Source organism: Aphis gossypii, chromosome 2, assembly GCF_020184175.1.
Source record: "Aphis gossypii isolate Hap1 chromosome 2, ASM2018417v2, whole genome shotgun sequence".
Taxonomy (NCBI): domain Eukaryota; kingdom Metazoa; phylum Arthropoda; class Insecta; order Hemiptera; family Aphididae; genus Aphis; species Aphis gossypii.
This window is the reverse complement of record NC_065531.1, coordinates 58,547,689-58,564,646: the sequence shown is the minus strand read 5'-3', so window position 1 is coordinate 58,564,646 and position 16,958 is coordinate 58,547,689. Positions and strand designations below refer to the sequence as shown.

General features: G+C 27.8%; 2 protein-coding genes across 4 annotated transcripts; one reads left to right on the top strand and one right to left on the bottom strand.

Moving 5' to 3' along the window:
- The first annotated feature begins 171 nt into the window (after positions 1-171).
- Positions 172-11,915, top strand: LOC114125083 (feline leukemia virus subgroup C receptor-related protein 2). 3 transcript variants are annotated; one of them, XM_050199027.1, is made up of 8 exons: positions 172-474; positions 7,534-7,874; positions 9,656-9,880; positions 10,024-10,165; positions 10,711-10,922; positions 11,063-11,166; positions 11,238-11,348; positions 11,432-11,915. In XM_050199027.1, the coding sequence occupies exons 2-8, from the start codon at positions 7,596-7,598 to the stop codon at positions 11,709-11,711; spliced, it is 1,353 nt and encodes a 450-aa protein (XP_050054984.1). In that variant the 5' UTR covers positions 172-474; positions 7,534-7,595; the 3' UTR covers positions 11,712-11,915. The 3 variants fall into 3 exon arrangements, with proteins under 3 accessions (XP_050054984.1, XP_050054985.1, XP_027844378.2); XM_050199028.1 differs by lacking the exon at positions 172-474 and adding an exon at positions 671-691; XM_027988577.2 differs by lacking the exon at positions 172-474 and adding an exon at positions 1,891-2,050.
- Positions 11,916-14,644: 2,729 nt separating this feature from the next.
- LOC114125096 (protein mago nashi homolog) lies at positions 14,645-16,877 on the bottom strand. The gene is made up of 2 exons (XM_027988591.2): positions 16,631-16,877; positions 14,645-15,859 (listed from the first exon to the last, which is right to left on the bottom strand). Exons 1-2 carry the CDS (start codon positions 16,671-16,673, stop codon positions 15,459-15,461), a joined length of 444 nt encoding a protein of 147 aa, XP_027844392.1. The 5' UTR covers positions 16,674-16,877; the 3' UTR covers positions 14,645-15,458.
- Positions 16,878-16,958: the final 81 nt, after the last annotated feature.

Genomic DNA, 16,958 nt, shown 5'->3' with positions numbered 1-16,958 from the left:
CGATTTTCAAGGTGCAATGACTGATTGCGACTACGATACAGTAATATATTATTATATTCTTCGGGTGAAATAATGCGATAGTAACGCGTACAACAGCGGTAGGTACAGATATTAAATTATATTTTTTAATCAACAAGTCGCGCGATTACGCGAGAACGAACGAGTGGCGAACCGCGGAATCGCTGCCGCCGGGCGAGTCGACTGCCGTCTCTACCTGAACGGGCCGGCGAGCTGTAGCGCGCGCATCCCATCGAAGTCCGCGTCCAATCCCGAGACGCGGTGCCGATCGGCAGACACGCGACGTCATCGATTCCGCCGCCGCGCCGCCGCCGCCGAACCGGTTTCAGTGTCGTCGCCGGAGCCCGGGAGTCGGCAAACGCACGCCGCCAGTGGAGCACAACATTGGGAGAGCCTGCACCGGTCATCACGTCACCCACAACGCTGCAGCGTCCGCCGGAGTGCAACGGAGAACCGGTATTTATTTTATAATTTATACCTAATAATAGTAAATTATATAATAATTGTAATATATTATTGTCGTCGTCGTCGTCGTGTACGCGTTCGCAGTCTGCGTAAATCACGCCGGTCGTTCGTCTCAACATCGACAGTACTGTTCCGTCGAACGCCACCGGCTTTGGACTTAACGCGCGCACGCGATATATAGGTGTTAAATTTTTATTATTTTAACGAGGTAAACAATTAATATTTAAAATTAAAACGTTATTTTCACTGTTTTGTACACGATAATAATATTATTAGCGTACCTGCTTCTAAAGTCCCGTATCTCTCGGGTACGTCGATAATATAATGTTTTATTGGTTTTTATTCACCGACGATCCAAAAAAATTTTTTAATTTTTATTAGCATACATTTCGTACAAATTGATTTCGAAAATCCGTTGTTATCACGATACCGGGTAGGTACATTGTATATGTAATATGTGCCTACTTTTAATTATAATTTTGGCATACTGTGCAGTACTGTAATTGGTAATAATAAGTTATCACTAATAACTGTTCGATAAACAAACAATTTTTAAATACACAAACGAATTTGGCGTTCAATGAGAACGCGTGATTTTATAGATGATGATAATGAATTATCAACAGTAAATACTAAATAGCAATGATGCTCGGTTGATACTGTTTGATAGTCGAATTTCGGGCGAGACGTTGCGCCGTGCAGCGGACGCGTAATTATTTTTAGCGCTTCGAGTAAGACTTTCTGTGTCATAATATATACCTACAGCGCCACCGCACTGCTCTCGGTGGGCATAATAATATATATTATTGTTTTGCTTGTGCATGCTATTATTTGGTTCGTGGTGCGCGCACGCGGAGAATTGTTGGAGACGCCACGAAAATTTGTGCCTAAAATATGTAACCGTCTCAACATTTAGTGCTCCTTATACCTCCAAAATTATAATAACGATTTATGGTACAGTTTTCAACGGTTTTATAAATATTGACGTCTGTTGTCGCGATAAAATTGCTGTAATTTATCGCGTATCTTCGTCTCATGCCGTTGTCTATAGTCCGCGAATGTGCTCGTTTTACGTGCGAAATGTTTAAATCTTTCTTCCCGACGAAAAATGGACTCTAAACCATTTCCAAATCGAACGCAGTCGTGGTACTGCGTAGCAACACTCAGGGCTCGGTGAACGACGTCTTTCACATCGCCACCAACGTACCGTACCTACAACTACCCTTCGATGTATTAGTGAAAAAAAAAATTACTCCTTAGAAAAAAAGTTCGTATTAAATACAAAAAAACATCTGATAAGTGATAACTGTGTGAACGTAAAACGATCATATTCTATATTATACACCGACTGGCCAGTATTATGTAAACATATATTATGATAATCAGACACGATTATTATACTTACCTATAATAGTAGGTTTTACCTATGACTCGAGTGATTTAACTGGTAGTTTGATTATATATTTGAAATTTGAATCTCATACAGTGTATTCAACGATAGTTGTTCAGCGCTCTACGTTGGTGGTGGTTGTGGTACACGGCATTCATTATTAAAATGTTGATCTTCGTGAGTAATTTGTTAAGTTTATTTTATTTCTTTGGTGGTTTTAATTATGAAAACTATTTGACTATCGTTTCCTTAATCCTTTGGGTTTAGAATTGTTTTACTGAAGGTATACAGAAAACCAAGTAAAAAACTTTATTGATATGCAGGTTTTCTCTTATTTTCAAATTATCGCGGGACAACTAATACTTTTTATAATAAACGCATGTATTTTTTCTTATAATATTGTTATCAATAAACTATAATGCTTATCTGTTAGGATGACAAGATCAACAAACCGTAAAAAGATAAACGAACAACATATTTTTACACTATTTGATCGTAATTTGGTTATTATATTTAATTTATTATCTATAAAAATGAAATTCCTATATAGAATGGTTTACTAATTTATCTTTCTACGTATAATAGTACTGGACGTGGCAATTAAATATTTTTTTCATTCTATCCGAGATAATGGTACTTATTTTTAATAAATTTTCTAGTCTTAAAATTTAAATCCATTTAATGGTATATAGTTTATAAACTCATTCCTCGCCTTATTACAAAAATATATTAAAAATTCTAAACTTAATTTATAACGTATATTAAAAGATGTAATTCATTTAAAGAATAAAATATTAAACAATTTATATTTTATTAAACGGTTCATTATTTTATTGATTATTCAAATATTTTTAAACAATATATATACACATTACGACATTAATTTTATTTCATATTTTATATTATTAAATCAATATTGAATAAAGTGACATTTAGTGAATTATAATCTATAAATTTATAACATGTCAACGACAACCCTGTTGATAATAATTATTTGTATAATTTATAATTTTGAATCGTAAAACTAATAATTTGTTCTTAATTATCATAAAAAATGAAAATTTTAATTTAAAAAAAAACTGTATTATTTATAACTCCAGATATTTTTCTATTTTGTAATTATCGATATACCTACCCAGACTTCACAGCCTATTTTCTACAAAATCGTATATTCTTATACGTGCAATTTCTAAGATATGCAAATCAAAAAACTATGTATTTAAATTATTTTTTTCAATTTAATAATACAACAACCTTTAATAGATTACTATTATAAATACCATGGAATTATTATAGGTAAATAATTGAAAATTTAAATTAATTACATGTATATGTTTACTATACAAATATCGATAAAATTATAAATTTAGAACAATTCACAAACCCAATTTAAAAAGAAATCAGTCGAAATTTAAAATAAAAATTATTTATTAGTTAAATAATGTCTAACAATGGGTCATCCATGACCACGTGCGATTATAGAATCATGTGATGGAATATAATATTATGTTTCTTGCACAATATGGAGATTGGAATATATGGAATACATGGAGATTTATCTACATCGTAGTTACGAGCATTATCTAAATTCTAAATGATAGTTTTTATTTATTTTAATTTTTAATCATCATTATTTTAATATAATATGACCAAAAACAACTTTTTTGTCTTAGTAAGTAATAAATATGTAGTTTTCAACATTTTTCAAGTGTATATTTTTATATAAACAAAAACTATAACTAACTATTTTATTAATTCTGTAAGAATTTTAATTGATGTGCTTAGTTCATATTATAAACTTTTAATATGACTTGCACAATTTTGTATCTATGTATGAACTATTTAAATTCATCCAAAATCATTATGAATGTATGTAAATATTTAATATAATCTGTGTGATAAAAACTATTAAATATTACAATTTTTATTTCACGCATAATGTGCATAAACTATAGAAATCAATATTTATTTAATAATTTAAAGTTCACGGTTTAGTCTCCTGATTATTCGTCCTGATAATTTTACAGTGAATAATACATGGTATTGCAAATTAACTGCACGGAAACTCCTCCCATAAAAATTGAATTAAATGAAGGTCTTTTTTATAATACGTATGATAATAATTCATAAATTGTTCATGTTTTACCATTTACCCACATTCAAATTTGAAGTGTTTGCATCCGTCGAAATTTAAATCTCAATTTAAAATTTTCATCTCGGCGTTACGGTGTTGACCGTATTTCCGTCTATTTGAGTAAAATAAAATATATCCTTTGAAAACATAAATTACTTTTTATGGTTTGTCAAAATTACATATTGGTTACTAATGTAGTCTAACCACTTAACCAGTTTTTCAGACCAATTTTTAATTATTTACTAAATATTATTCTTAATATTTTTTTTTTTTTTAATTAAAAAGTTATTTAACTTATTAATTTGTCAGAAATTAACCCCATGATAGATGAGATGAAATACGCTTTTAAAATTAATTAAACTAACTACTCTAAGTGTTGAAGTACCTACTTTTACTTCATTATATCCAAATACATGATGTACTAACAACTAAAATATATTATCAGCTTAACGCCTAAACATCACATTTAAACATTAACTGAAACACGTTAATTCTTAAAAATCAATAAAATAATCTCAATATGGATTTGAACTTCGAGGTCAACAGCTTATACAATTGAAAATAACAGAAGTCATCCATCACACAAAGGTTTTGTTTACGAGTGGCCGTTGGCCGATGCAATTGGCTCATCAATGTACATTTCAACATTGCACTTGATTATCTAAATGTATTTATTCTCTATGCACTTATAAAATTATAAATAATTATATACCTAGAACCTAAATTGTATATTGAATAAAAAATAAAAATACCTATTGAGGTTAGGTAAATTCGGGTAAATTATTTCAATGATGATTAAAAATTGTATATGTGTGCGTGAGTTGATGAGTAGGTACTTTATAATATTATATCATTAAGTACTTACACAAAACACACTCAAATGATTTTATTTCAAACAATTAATAGATAATAATATGTTGTAAGCCGTGTGTTATACAAATTTAAATAAGTGATTGATGACTTTTATGATATCTAGAATTTTATTCGTTTAATAGAATATAATTTTATAAAATGTATATTTTAAACTGAAAATAGCTCCAACTACCTTTCAGACGTAATATCCTAATAGTAAATTAATGTTAATTCAACATAATTAATTGTTTCGTTTTTTAAAACTATTTAAGTATTCAAATATCAGGTTAACTATATCATTATTAATGATTTGTATCAATAATATACATAATATAATGTATTATGAAACTTCCAAATTCCAATGCAAATTTTTATACTTCAAAATCTAGTATTATCAATAACTGGTATGTCTAGTAGGCATATACGAGTTTTAGATATATTTTCTTTACACTACGAAAAGGAAACATCACCCAAAATCTTCTTTTTAACATATTATTCTATAAGCGATAAGTATAAAAAACTGAACAAGCTTTACAGAAGAGCAAACCACATAGTGTTGTATAAATAATTAATATGCATCGTTGCATCAGAAGTGGCACGTATTTAAATATTTTGGGCCTATATATAATGTATAATATAGTATATATCTTCCAACTAAAAAACTACTTAATAGAAAAAAAATAGAAATTAATGAAACGTATTTTGAAACTGACAATAACATTATATCATTAAAAATATATACTTGCATATATTAGAATAAGGCATTATATTTAAACCAATAAAAATTAAGTTAAACACTTACTTCGGTATAAATATTTTCTTGCAAATCTCTAAAAATAAATAGCTACCAATTGATTTTTTTCCTTAAATAATACATTTTTCTTTGTATATTATATTTTATTATATATATCAAATTCCAGAGTTCTGTCAATGGTTGATTTTCTTCACTTGTGTTTTGTCTCGTGAATGTATGCCTCATTACCTATATATATTTATTAATATAGAGCGTATAGGTACATTGTGTTTTTTTCTAAATTATATTTCTAAATACATATTATTCAAGAAAAACAATTCGAAACTTGTAGAGTACTTTTTTCATAAAAAGATTGTTCTAAACCTTACTTTATTATTCATACTTCAAATAAACGAAAACAATGCAACACAATATTGGGGGTGTAACTTATAATAGTTTTTTCTGCGAGTCGAGGCTATTGTTTTCCTTTATTATCAACCTTTACTATTCAATTCTATAAAGCATTAATGTCGCAAATAGAAAAATTATTTTATTGACTGATTTTCTCTGTTTTTAATAATTATAATAACAGAAATAAATGGTATATAATATAATATTGGTATAACATAAAAGTTTAAAAATGATTGTGATCAAAAATCTGCAACATGCTGCTTTCTATAGTTCTATTAATTAATTGTAATTTGTAGTTAGATATAATTGAAAGTTTAACAAGTAATTTAATAATACCTATGAGTTAAATCACGCACTATTGCAGTTTGTGCCTATATTTAACAACAAGAAACGTTTACAAAACAATAACGCAAATATAAAACAAGTGTATACCCCTAATATCATAATATTATGTACCTATATTATATGTTTTTGCAATGTTACTTTAAATTAGTGCTTTCTTTAATCGATACCACCAATTTCTTAAGTATTTATATTATATTATTATATTACAACTTCTTCACTTTTCATCGACAAGTTACATCTATACAAAACGGTATTTTAGAGATAAATTAATACTTACTACTTATTATTTGTTTTGGAATTTACTAGAGTATTCTAATAGGTTATATTGTTAAATATTATACTTAATTAATTATTCATAAATATCGTATAAAATGTATTTCTATATTTTTTCTAACAAAAGTTATTATGTTATTATAGCTCAACTGCTCAACAATCGCATGATGAAAATAAAATATAAATAATAAAGTAAATATATAGGTAGCTTAATAGTTACAGATTTAAATTAACGTAATAAATAGAGTAAAAAGATAAGCTAATAATTATGCAATGTTATAATTACATAAGAAAATTACTTTTGACCGTCAATAATTTGAGTATTAAATAGCTGTTGTTTAAATAATGTATAACAAAAAAAAAAAATTGAAAATACTTATTCGATGTTCGGATTTAAATAGATAAACTATATTATATTCTACTTAAAACCCAAAATTAATGGAAGCTTATAACAAATTGCTCTGATGTAAAGTATTGAGGAGACGTTATTCGAAATGTTTTTCTTTTGGATTAGGAATATATTTATGGCAGTTAAATAATTATTTTCATTTTATATTGAATCATTTTTTTTTAAATAAACGCAAATCAATTAATTACAGTAATGTTGACAAAAAGTAATATTGTAGTAATGTAATACGCCATAGAGCGGAGGTGTCAACCCTGACTCTCACTGAAATTTCAAAAAAAATAAATAAAGATTATGCATTTTTTTGTAGAGTAAAAAAGTGGTTTTTATAACTAAACTTTGTGTTATTTAAGTATGAAAATGTACATCCTTAAACTCTTCTCATTTCCCCCCCCCCCCAACAAGAAAAATTGTTTTGCATATTATGCGCCTGACATACGTAGATTACTCAATATGTCAAATAATACAAAATATCTAAAACAGAATTTTTAAAAATTTGTTAACAGTTTAATATTATATTGTAATTGAACTATGGCATCGAGGTGAACGGTTTTAAGGAACAGAAATCATGTCCGGCGGCACGATGGATTGCGTGGTTACCGGAAATAATAATGTACAGCCGATAGTCACAGAATGTAAACTTTACAGAAGACGATGGCTAATGTTGATTCTATTTGTCCTCTGTTCGATGATCAATGCTGTACAATGGATACAGTACAGCATCATATCTAATGTGATTATTAAATTTTATGACGTGACAAACGTTGAAGTGGATTTCACATCCATTGTATACATGGTCACTTACATACCACTCATATTCCCGGCATCGTGGATTCTAGAAAAAAAGGTAAATATATAATCCATAATTATTTTAAGTATAATTGACAATACGATCGATTCCAATGATTCATAGGTATTCAAAATAACAATTAATGAGGTTAATACTTAAAATATTTTGCAATTTTTAAAAATTTGTTTCACTTATTATCGACGATTCCGGACAAGATATAGACTCCTTCACTGTTTGGCTCACTATTTGCTCAATAAAAAAAAAAAATTTGACTAGTTTACAATAAATTAATATCCATACAATAATTACAATATGTTTTTATAAGTACCTCCTATATTAGTTTGTAAAAATAATAGTCGACATTTGGTTTTCAAATAATGATCAATGATCTTAATGTCTACATGGTAAAATCACGTAAATTAATTAATAGTTTCACGAGCCCTTAATTATACTTTAATATTGTGTATTAAACTATTAAAGTAAAATGCAGAAAAATAGTTTTTAATTCGATTATTCATTGACAATCAGGTACATTTTGTTTAAATTTTATGAAAATTATAGTTAAGGAATACCATTTACTGTTTTAAAAAAACTCCTAGCTATTAGGCCTGCAAAGGAGACAAGAACCTGTCTCCAACTTAAACCCACTCATGTACATTGGTGCAAGATTGTGATAAGTTCTATAATATTAAATTATAAATTTAAAAAAAAAAAACAATTAGGCTCGCATATTCTAGATGAGTAGACATATAGGACGTATAAATAACTAATTAATTATTATAAATATTCATTGCAGGCCTATATCCCATACTTCTTTTTACAAAAATACTTAAATACCTATATATATCTTCAAATTAAAAAACGATTAACTGCTATTTGATATAATATTATATTACAATTAGAGCCCGAACTATATGCATGGTTTTCTAAATAGTCCGAAAAATAGCTTGGTAAGCTACAAGTCTGAATTATAGATCCGAAATATAAAATTGTATTTTGTATGTTTTTGCATATTTTGTCATTGCTTAACATGTACTGCATATTTCTGTATTTTACGATATTTTATTGCGTATATACGGTTTTTAAACGCATAATATGTAATATTTTGCTTATTTTAATTAAAATAACGTATTTATAATTATATTTAGTAGTTATAGCCCATGTAATTTGAGGAAGTTGTTTTTTTTATCTTATCTGAGACCTTAATTTAATAAATTATAATTATTTAATTGAAGTAATTAATTATTTTTTTATTATATTATTTTATTAATTATTCATTTTATTTACTTTAATCTTAATTCCTTCTTCATTGTCTTATCGGGACAAGTGGTAATCTGTTATTGAGTAGGTTTTCGTGAATCATATTATATTAGTCAAGTTTGTCGAGACTCGGGATCCAAGTGCGCGTAATTTTCATTCGATTGAATTTCTTTATATTTAAAATGCCGAAAATACTATAAAAAATAAATCATATAAATATAGTATATAGGTAGTTGTATGTAAACATATAAAAAAATAATGAAAATAAAATACTTTTTTTAATCGAATTTTTTTGCATATTTTATAGTGCATATTTCTGTGGTTTTTAGAACATATAAATCCGGGCTATAATTATAATATATATAAATAATATACATAAATATATAATTAGCGAACCCACTTAAAAAATAGTGAAAACACAGGTTTAAAAAGCCAAGTTTTGGATCTCAGATCTGATAAAACAATTTCTCGATTTTTGTGTTTTTTCTTTCATTCGACCATCGTTTTTAAACGCGTTTTGACCTGATTATATAATAATATTTTTTATAATATTGTTTTATTATGTTCGTTTTATATAGGGTCTTCGTGTAGCCATGGTAGCCGGCTCATTCGGCACGATGATCGGTGCCTGGTTTAAAGTCGCGTCTTCCAGTCCAGACAGATTTTATATGACCATGATCGGTCAGACGATTGCGGCTAGTTCGCAAGTTTTCATATTGAACTTACCGGCACGTCTGGCAGCAGTTTGGTTTGGCCCGTCTGAAGTGTCTACAGCGTGTTCAATCGGAGTGTTTGGAAATCAGGTAAAATCCTAATTTATATAATATTAAGTGGGTACAGCTAATAAATTTTAGTTTGTGTAGTACCATTTAACTACTGTAAACGTAAAAAACGATGTGTATTGTGTACAACGTAATTGATTAATTAACACATGATTTTTTTTCAGTTCGGTATAGCTCTGGGCTTCTTGCTACCACCATTACTGGTTCACGACAGCGGTGATTTGTACGACATATCCTCGGGCTTGTCAAAAATGTACTACTCTACAGCCATAATTTCGACATTAGTGTTTTTATTAATATACTTTTGTAAGCACAAAAAACTTATTGATAACATTTTTACGTCTCAATCAGTCGCCCTTTTTAACCTTTTTTTTTTTTGTATTATTTTTAAACTTTGGCTCGTTATTATATTTTACAAAATATTATTATTTTGCTTTGTGCTGGTGTGATTGGTGTGAACAGTGTGTATATTAATAAAAATTATATAATAATATATTGTCTTTGTCTACACATAGCGCGCATCAAATACACATGATAATTTATTGTACCTGCGCTTCGTTTTACATTAAAAATATGTTGTGATTTTTAAACTTTTTCAGGAAGTTTCGTGCTATAGTTAGATCTTTAGACATTTTAAGTCCAGATAGAACTTAAAATACAATTTTTCAACTTAAAAATGAAAAATCATAACCATTCTTTATAGGTGACATACAACATTAACGACATGTTAATTTTCTAAAAATCTGTCACACCAGTATACCACCTAGCAATTAGCAATAACCGCTGCAGTAAAATATTTTCATTAGCACCAGCACAATATCTCATATTATAATCATCTCATTTGTTGACAGTCGTCAAGTCATCCCCTCCATTACCACCAAGTTTGGCACAAGCAAATCAGAGATCGACCAGTAACAACGACCCAAAAAACTTCATTAAGTCTTTATTCAGACTAATGAACAACTATGGATTCCTTTTGTTATTAGTGTCGTATGGCATAAATGTTGGTTCGTTTTATGCCATTTCCACCCTGCTCAACCAAATTATATTAGTATATTTCCCTGTAAGTATTCAGAAAACCTTTATTCGATTTCGTTTATGAAATAATTACCGATGCTTAGTCAATTCATTGGTATACTCATAAGATAATATTATGTACCTATATATTATAATTTATAACAAATAACAATTATCCTGTTATAGGACAAAACGGTGGACGTTGGCAGGATAGGTCTATCAATCGTCATTGCAGGAATGGTGGGCTCAGTAGTGTGTGGTTTTGTTTTGGACAGAACTCATCTTTTCAAGTGAGTTTATTTGTTTACCTATATGATATCACTGTGAAATTACGCTAATATAAAATATTTTAAACATTTAGAGAGACGACTTTAGTGGTGTATGCTTGTTCATTAGTCGGCATGATTGTCTACACGTTCACATTGTCTTGCGGATACATATTCGTTGTGTATCTGTCAGCAATCTTACTCGGGTACATAAGTGAAAAAATAAATATTCATCATATTTATGTGTAAACAAATAACAAAATATAATTTCGTGTTTATACATTCCCAGGTTTTTTATGAACGGTTATTTAGCGGTCGGATATGAATTAGCGGCCGAACTAACCTACCCAGAGTCTGAAGGAACATCGAGTGGAATGTTAAATGCAGTGGTGCAAGTATTTGGCATAATTTTCACATTGGTTTATAGATTGATACTGGATGCAGTTGGAGACAAGAAAGCCAATTTATTTTTGTCCGGAACGCTCGTTATAGGAACATTTCTCACTGCCATGATACCATCTGACTTGCGGCGACAAGCGGCTCAACAAAAGAAATCTTTGGTTAATTAATTAATGATAATTTTACAATCATAAGTAATGTATAATTGGCTCAAGTATTTGTAATTTATTAATACAACACCAATATATTATAAAGTATTTAAGTATGTTATATTTTAAGGATCTGATGATATTCCATTTTCGCCTAGAAAGGAATTAAAGTTTAAACCTGTAAAGATTCCGTATTTTAATAAAATATAAAGTATTTATTTTTCATTATTGAATTTTTTAAATATTATATAACTATATTATTATTACTTATTATATTATACTGTTATTTATCATTGTAATAATTAAAAATTTATTTTTCACACAAATTTAACCTCATATAAAAATGTTTTTAAAAATACCTAACTTTAAAACTTTTTTACTCAATTTAGGTCTCAGCCTAATTATTTGAGGACGTATCTCAGTCTCCAAAAAAACACATTTTACACCACTCAGATAAATAAATTATTATTAATTTATTTGTTTATTATTTGTTGGAGTTAATAAGCTGACAATATGACCTATTTAGAGCCAAAATTATAATTTTGAGGACTTGGCACAATAATATTTTAAAATTGATATGTATAAGCGTGAATTGGATGTAGGCTAACTGTAAAATATAACCCCCTTTCAGATATTATAATTGATAATAAATGTAATTTCTGCAATTTTTTTTAGGAATCATAAAAAAATTAATTTTTATTTATACTGACTATAAAATTAGTAAAATTATAGATAATTAAAAGTATTTGGGGGAAAAAATCTCGTTTACTTAGGTATTTTTTTAATCTAATAGACGATACTTTACCAAAGTTCCAACCAATTTTTGTTCACGTATGACTTTAGGTATATAGTACCTATTTCTAAGACCGCCCAGACCGTGCGTATGACTTGGGTGTTCTAATTAGTGATCACGATAATAATTGATAACTTATAGTTATGAAACCGATTAACCATGTATTATACCACTAAAATACTAAACTGTTGACTGAGGAACAAGGAGAATTAGTTCCTTTTTTTTATATAGGAACGAACTAAACGAATTCCTATTTCTATTAAACTGCTAAAGGAACGATGAGTTGAACAGTTCCTGTATAAAAGAAACGTTAACAACGCTAAGTCTAAGGATAATATAAATTATAGACTTTAGTCTATCATAGTATCATCATAGCTCCCAAATGACCAAATAGCAAATCTTTCACCTAATATGTATTCAGTAAGTACATAAAATTAAGCAACCAAAAAACCATCTCATACGAATTTCATTTTAAGTATAATAATATGTATTTAGTATTATCCATAATATACTGAATTGGATATATAATAATAAAACTACATTTTGAAATTACAGTCTTTTATTCAGTAAAAATATTATAAGTACCAGATCATCTCTATTTGTTTTTTTTCTAATATGAATGTTAGAAAAAAATAGCTGAATTAAATTAACTTAGAAGTAGGTATGCAATGATGATTCAGGATTAAGAATTATAATTTATAACTAACTAGGTTATACCTACTTTTAGTTTTTACATATGACTTCTACAAATCAATAAATGCTCTTTCAGATTATTTAGTCAAAGTTTAGTCACATTGGAATAGTTAGAGGAACAAAGGTTATTAGTTATTACTAAGGCTTGGATTTTAAAGCATATGCTTCTTTTTTTTATGAGATAGAAATCTAATTTTATTCATAAATTTGTTTCTTGTCATTCTGATTCCAAATAAATCAATTTATTTTTACCTTTTTTTTTTGCTTTTTTCAATTATTCCAGCTATGAATTTTTTTAAGTTTATTATACCTACTATTGTAATAAATAAAAAAAATAATAAGAAATAAGAAATGTAAAAACCCAGAATGCGGACATTGAATTATTATTGTTTTCGTTATCGGCTTGTTTATTAAATGTATTAAACTGATGGATTATTGATTTGCATAACCTGCAGTAGGTACGTATACGGTCAGTACAGTATGCATGTAACATCGATATCGACCATTTCAAAATTTAAGATTTAGTGTTTTTAATTTGAAACTTCTTATATGAAGTATGCCTGGATCACTTTGGTGGATGTAGAGTTTGTTGTTACACATAGGATTCTGTCGGACAATAGTCAGTTTCAATACTGAAAATCTAGGGAAATACATGGTAATTAATTCTTTTATTGAAAAGAATTTAAATTAATTTTTCAAATTTTCTTATTCATTTTATAACTAGTCCATGATAATTTTTGGTCATTCCTTTTTTTTACTTATTAAAAAATAAACATGCTTCTTTTTGGATTTTTTAAAATAATTGTGAGCTTTTTTAGTTGCTTATTCTCCTTTAAAATCCGAGTCCTAATTATTACATAATATGTACAATTGTTTATATTTTTGTAATACTGAATGCCAAACACCACATTAGTTTGTACATTCAAAACGTCAAATTCATAAAAATTGTATTTTAAATCTCAAAATATGGATAATAAAATAACCATGAAGATTAGAGATTATCTCTAATCTTCGTGAGAATAACTAAACAGATACCAGAAATTAAGTATTACAATTCACAAGCTTAAAATTGAAATGGGATTGATTGAGCATTTATAATATTATATTATATAAAAATACCAACAAGTTGAGAAATATTTTTTTACCTAAAACTCTTTCAATCCAATATTTTTTCCATTCTCTAGTATTCATAAATTCTATACATTCTACAATTACATTTTTGTGAAAATCAATACATTTTTTTTATCATTATTATCACTAAACAAATAATAATGTATACAATTTTAAAGAAAAAAGTTAGCTAAATACACACTAACTACTATTGAGCAATTATGTATTTTGACTTATTTACATTAAATATTTAAAAAAATTCTTAATCACATACTTTGAAATAGTAGACTGTTTTAACACGGCACTAGCCATGTCGGGTTATTATAGGTATTTTATTTTATCAATGAATAAAAATAAATAAATAACAGATAGTTTATATTAAATATAATACGTGAAATATAAATTAATAATTCCAACATAATATGATTTTTTTTAAGTATAGACTAACTTGTTATGTACACTGTACAAACCTTTACATAAACAATACATTGAATACAATTTTTTAGTCAGATACATGTTTTTTTACATATATACCTAACTAAATATTTTATAATTAGTTCATATTACCATTTTCTGGTTATTAATTTAAAATTAATTAAATACCAGTTACAATTTATACTCTAAATATGATTCAAGTACATTAGAAAATGTCTAGCTAATACTCATAAAAAAACATTTAAAATAGTACTACTGACTATTTCTGTATTTCGATACGTAACATTTTATAATCTACAAATCTGAAAATGTCAAATATGTATAATATTATATTAATAATAAAGGTATTCATAAAAATTAAGATTTTAATTCTGTTTGGAAATTGTTGTTTTATTTAATTTGTAATGAATATAAAATGGAGAATATATCAAAATATTTGTCAATATTTATAAATAATAACTTTTAAATCAACTTAGATTACTAGTATTTTTCAAATAATAATATATATAATATTAAATCAGTATAAATGATTCAGTGTTTTTTTTTTAATTTGTTGACAGTTTCAAAAACTTAAATTAATGAATGTATAAAAGTTGAAAAATAATAGCTAAACATTTAAAACTTATACTATGATTAAACTGAAAATTAGGTCACACTTTTTAAGAACATTTAGATTTTTTTTTTTTGTTATAGAGCAATAAATTAAATATTTTAATTTATTTATCAAAAAAATCTCCTTATGAAATTGGTTTGATCTTGAAGTGCAATGATATCAATGAAAATACAAAACATTTTAGATCTTGAACTAAATAGTAAAACGTTCTAAGGCCTTCTGGGTCCTTGGATGTGTTTACATCTAATAATGATCCAGTTTTAGAAGTGGTAAATGATATATGTTCATCATCAATAACAATCTCCAACTCTTGTCTACCAACTCTGTCCGGTGGTGGCCATAGCGCATCGTCTTCATGCATAATCTCAGAATCGGAAACAATCCGTTTGAGCTCATCAATTACTGGTTGATGAACATATACCTCTTTACGGATCATTGTATCATTTTTGTAATTGGAATTGTTGGCATATCGTAGTTTACCATCAGGACGGAACTCAAACTCCAAAAATTCATGTCCAAACTTTCCTAAAAAATTAAAATATTGATTTACTTATAGAACTATATTCTTGTTTAATAATATACATAGTATTAATTACATAAACTTTGTTTTTTGAATACTAAAAAAGTAATAATGCCAGTTATAAATGTACAGAAAAATAGATAATACATTTTATATTGAATACATTTTCAAAATACTAATATGTTAATAAATATTAAATATATTTGTCTTCCAAATAAATTATCATAAAATCAATTGATACCGTTGTATGATTGTGTGTATCAAAAATTAATGTACATATTAAAAAACTCACACATATTTCACATGACAATAAAGTTAATAGTTCATGTTAATGAAATATACAATTATAATGTTTAATACGGTTAAAAACAATGTTATGATATCGAACAAACAATGTTATCGCTACAACAGAACCTATGGCTGTCGTGCATAACAGATAAAAAATAAAAGTATTTAAACATTTATAACAGTTTTATTATAAAGTCATATCATCATCATGTGAACTACAAACATTCCACTATTATTATAAGTCTTAACAGACCAACCTTGACTCACAAATAGAACTGGTAAAATATTACAACAAGTTTTTTCTCAAATCTTAACAGCCAACAGTAAGAACGGTTGACATTAATTTGAGACCAGTCACTTTACAACAACGAAGAAATATTTCTATTAATACATTAATAAACGTCGGGGAACAGAAACGTTTTTTCAATATCGGTCGGTTTAAAGAAGTCTGCCGACAAAAATGCGAAGAAGAGTCCTCAACAACGTACCTTTGTGTCCAATGTAATAACGCAAGTAGAATTCTCCTGCCATTTAAGCGCTGGAGAGGAACAATTTATGATTTTACAGTCTTCAGCACTCCTTCGGCACACAAGTCGAACGATTGTTTCAACACAAGCTCAATATGTGTTCATCTGGACAGTATTTGTTATTAGCTGAAAACGCCGATCGCCGTAAACGAGGTAAATCGGTAAATAAACTAGCGGCCGCAGAGATATGGGAGCGAGCAGTGCTGCCGACCGATAAAACGCTCCAATTCCCGCGGCGGCATTCGCCTGCCCGACGAGCTGGTAACGTCGTCGTCGTCCCGCACGAGGA

What these genes read in the sequence shown, in the direction of transcription:
- LOC114125083 (XM_050199027.1), top strand. Translation starts at nt 7,596, where the DNA reads ATGTCCGGCGGCACGATGGATTGCGTGGTTACCGGAAATAATAATGTA. An exon ending in GTTTTTATTAATATACTTTT is followed by an intron (nt 10,166 to 10,710) that starts GTAAGCACAAAA and finishes ATTTGTTGACAG; the next exon opens with TCGTCAAGTCATCCCCTCCA. An exon ending in GACAGAACTCATCTTTTCAA is followed by an intron (nt 11,167 to 11,237) that starts GTGAGTTTATTT and finishes TTAAACATTTAG; the next exon opens with AGAGACGACTTTAGTGGTGT.
- LOC114125096 (XM_027988591.2), bottom strand. Translation starts at nt 16,673, where the DNA reads ATGGCAGGAGAATTCTACTTGCGTTATTACATTGGACACAAAG. An exon ending in TTATTACATTGGACACAAAG is followed by an intron (nt 15,860 to 16,630) that starts GTACGTTGTTGA and finishes TTAATTTTTTAG; the next exon opens with GAAAGTTTGGACATGAATTT.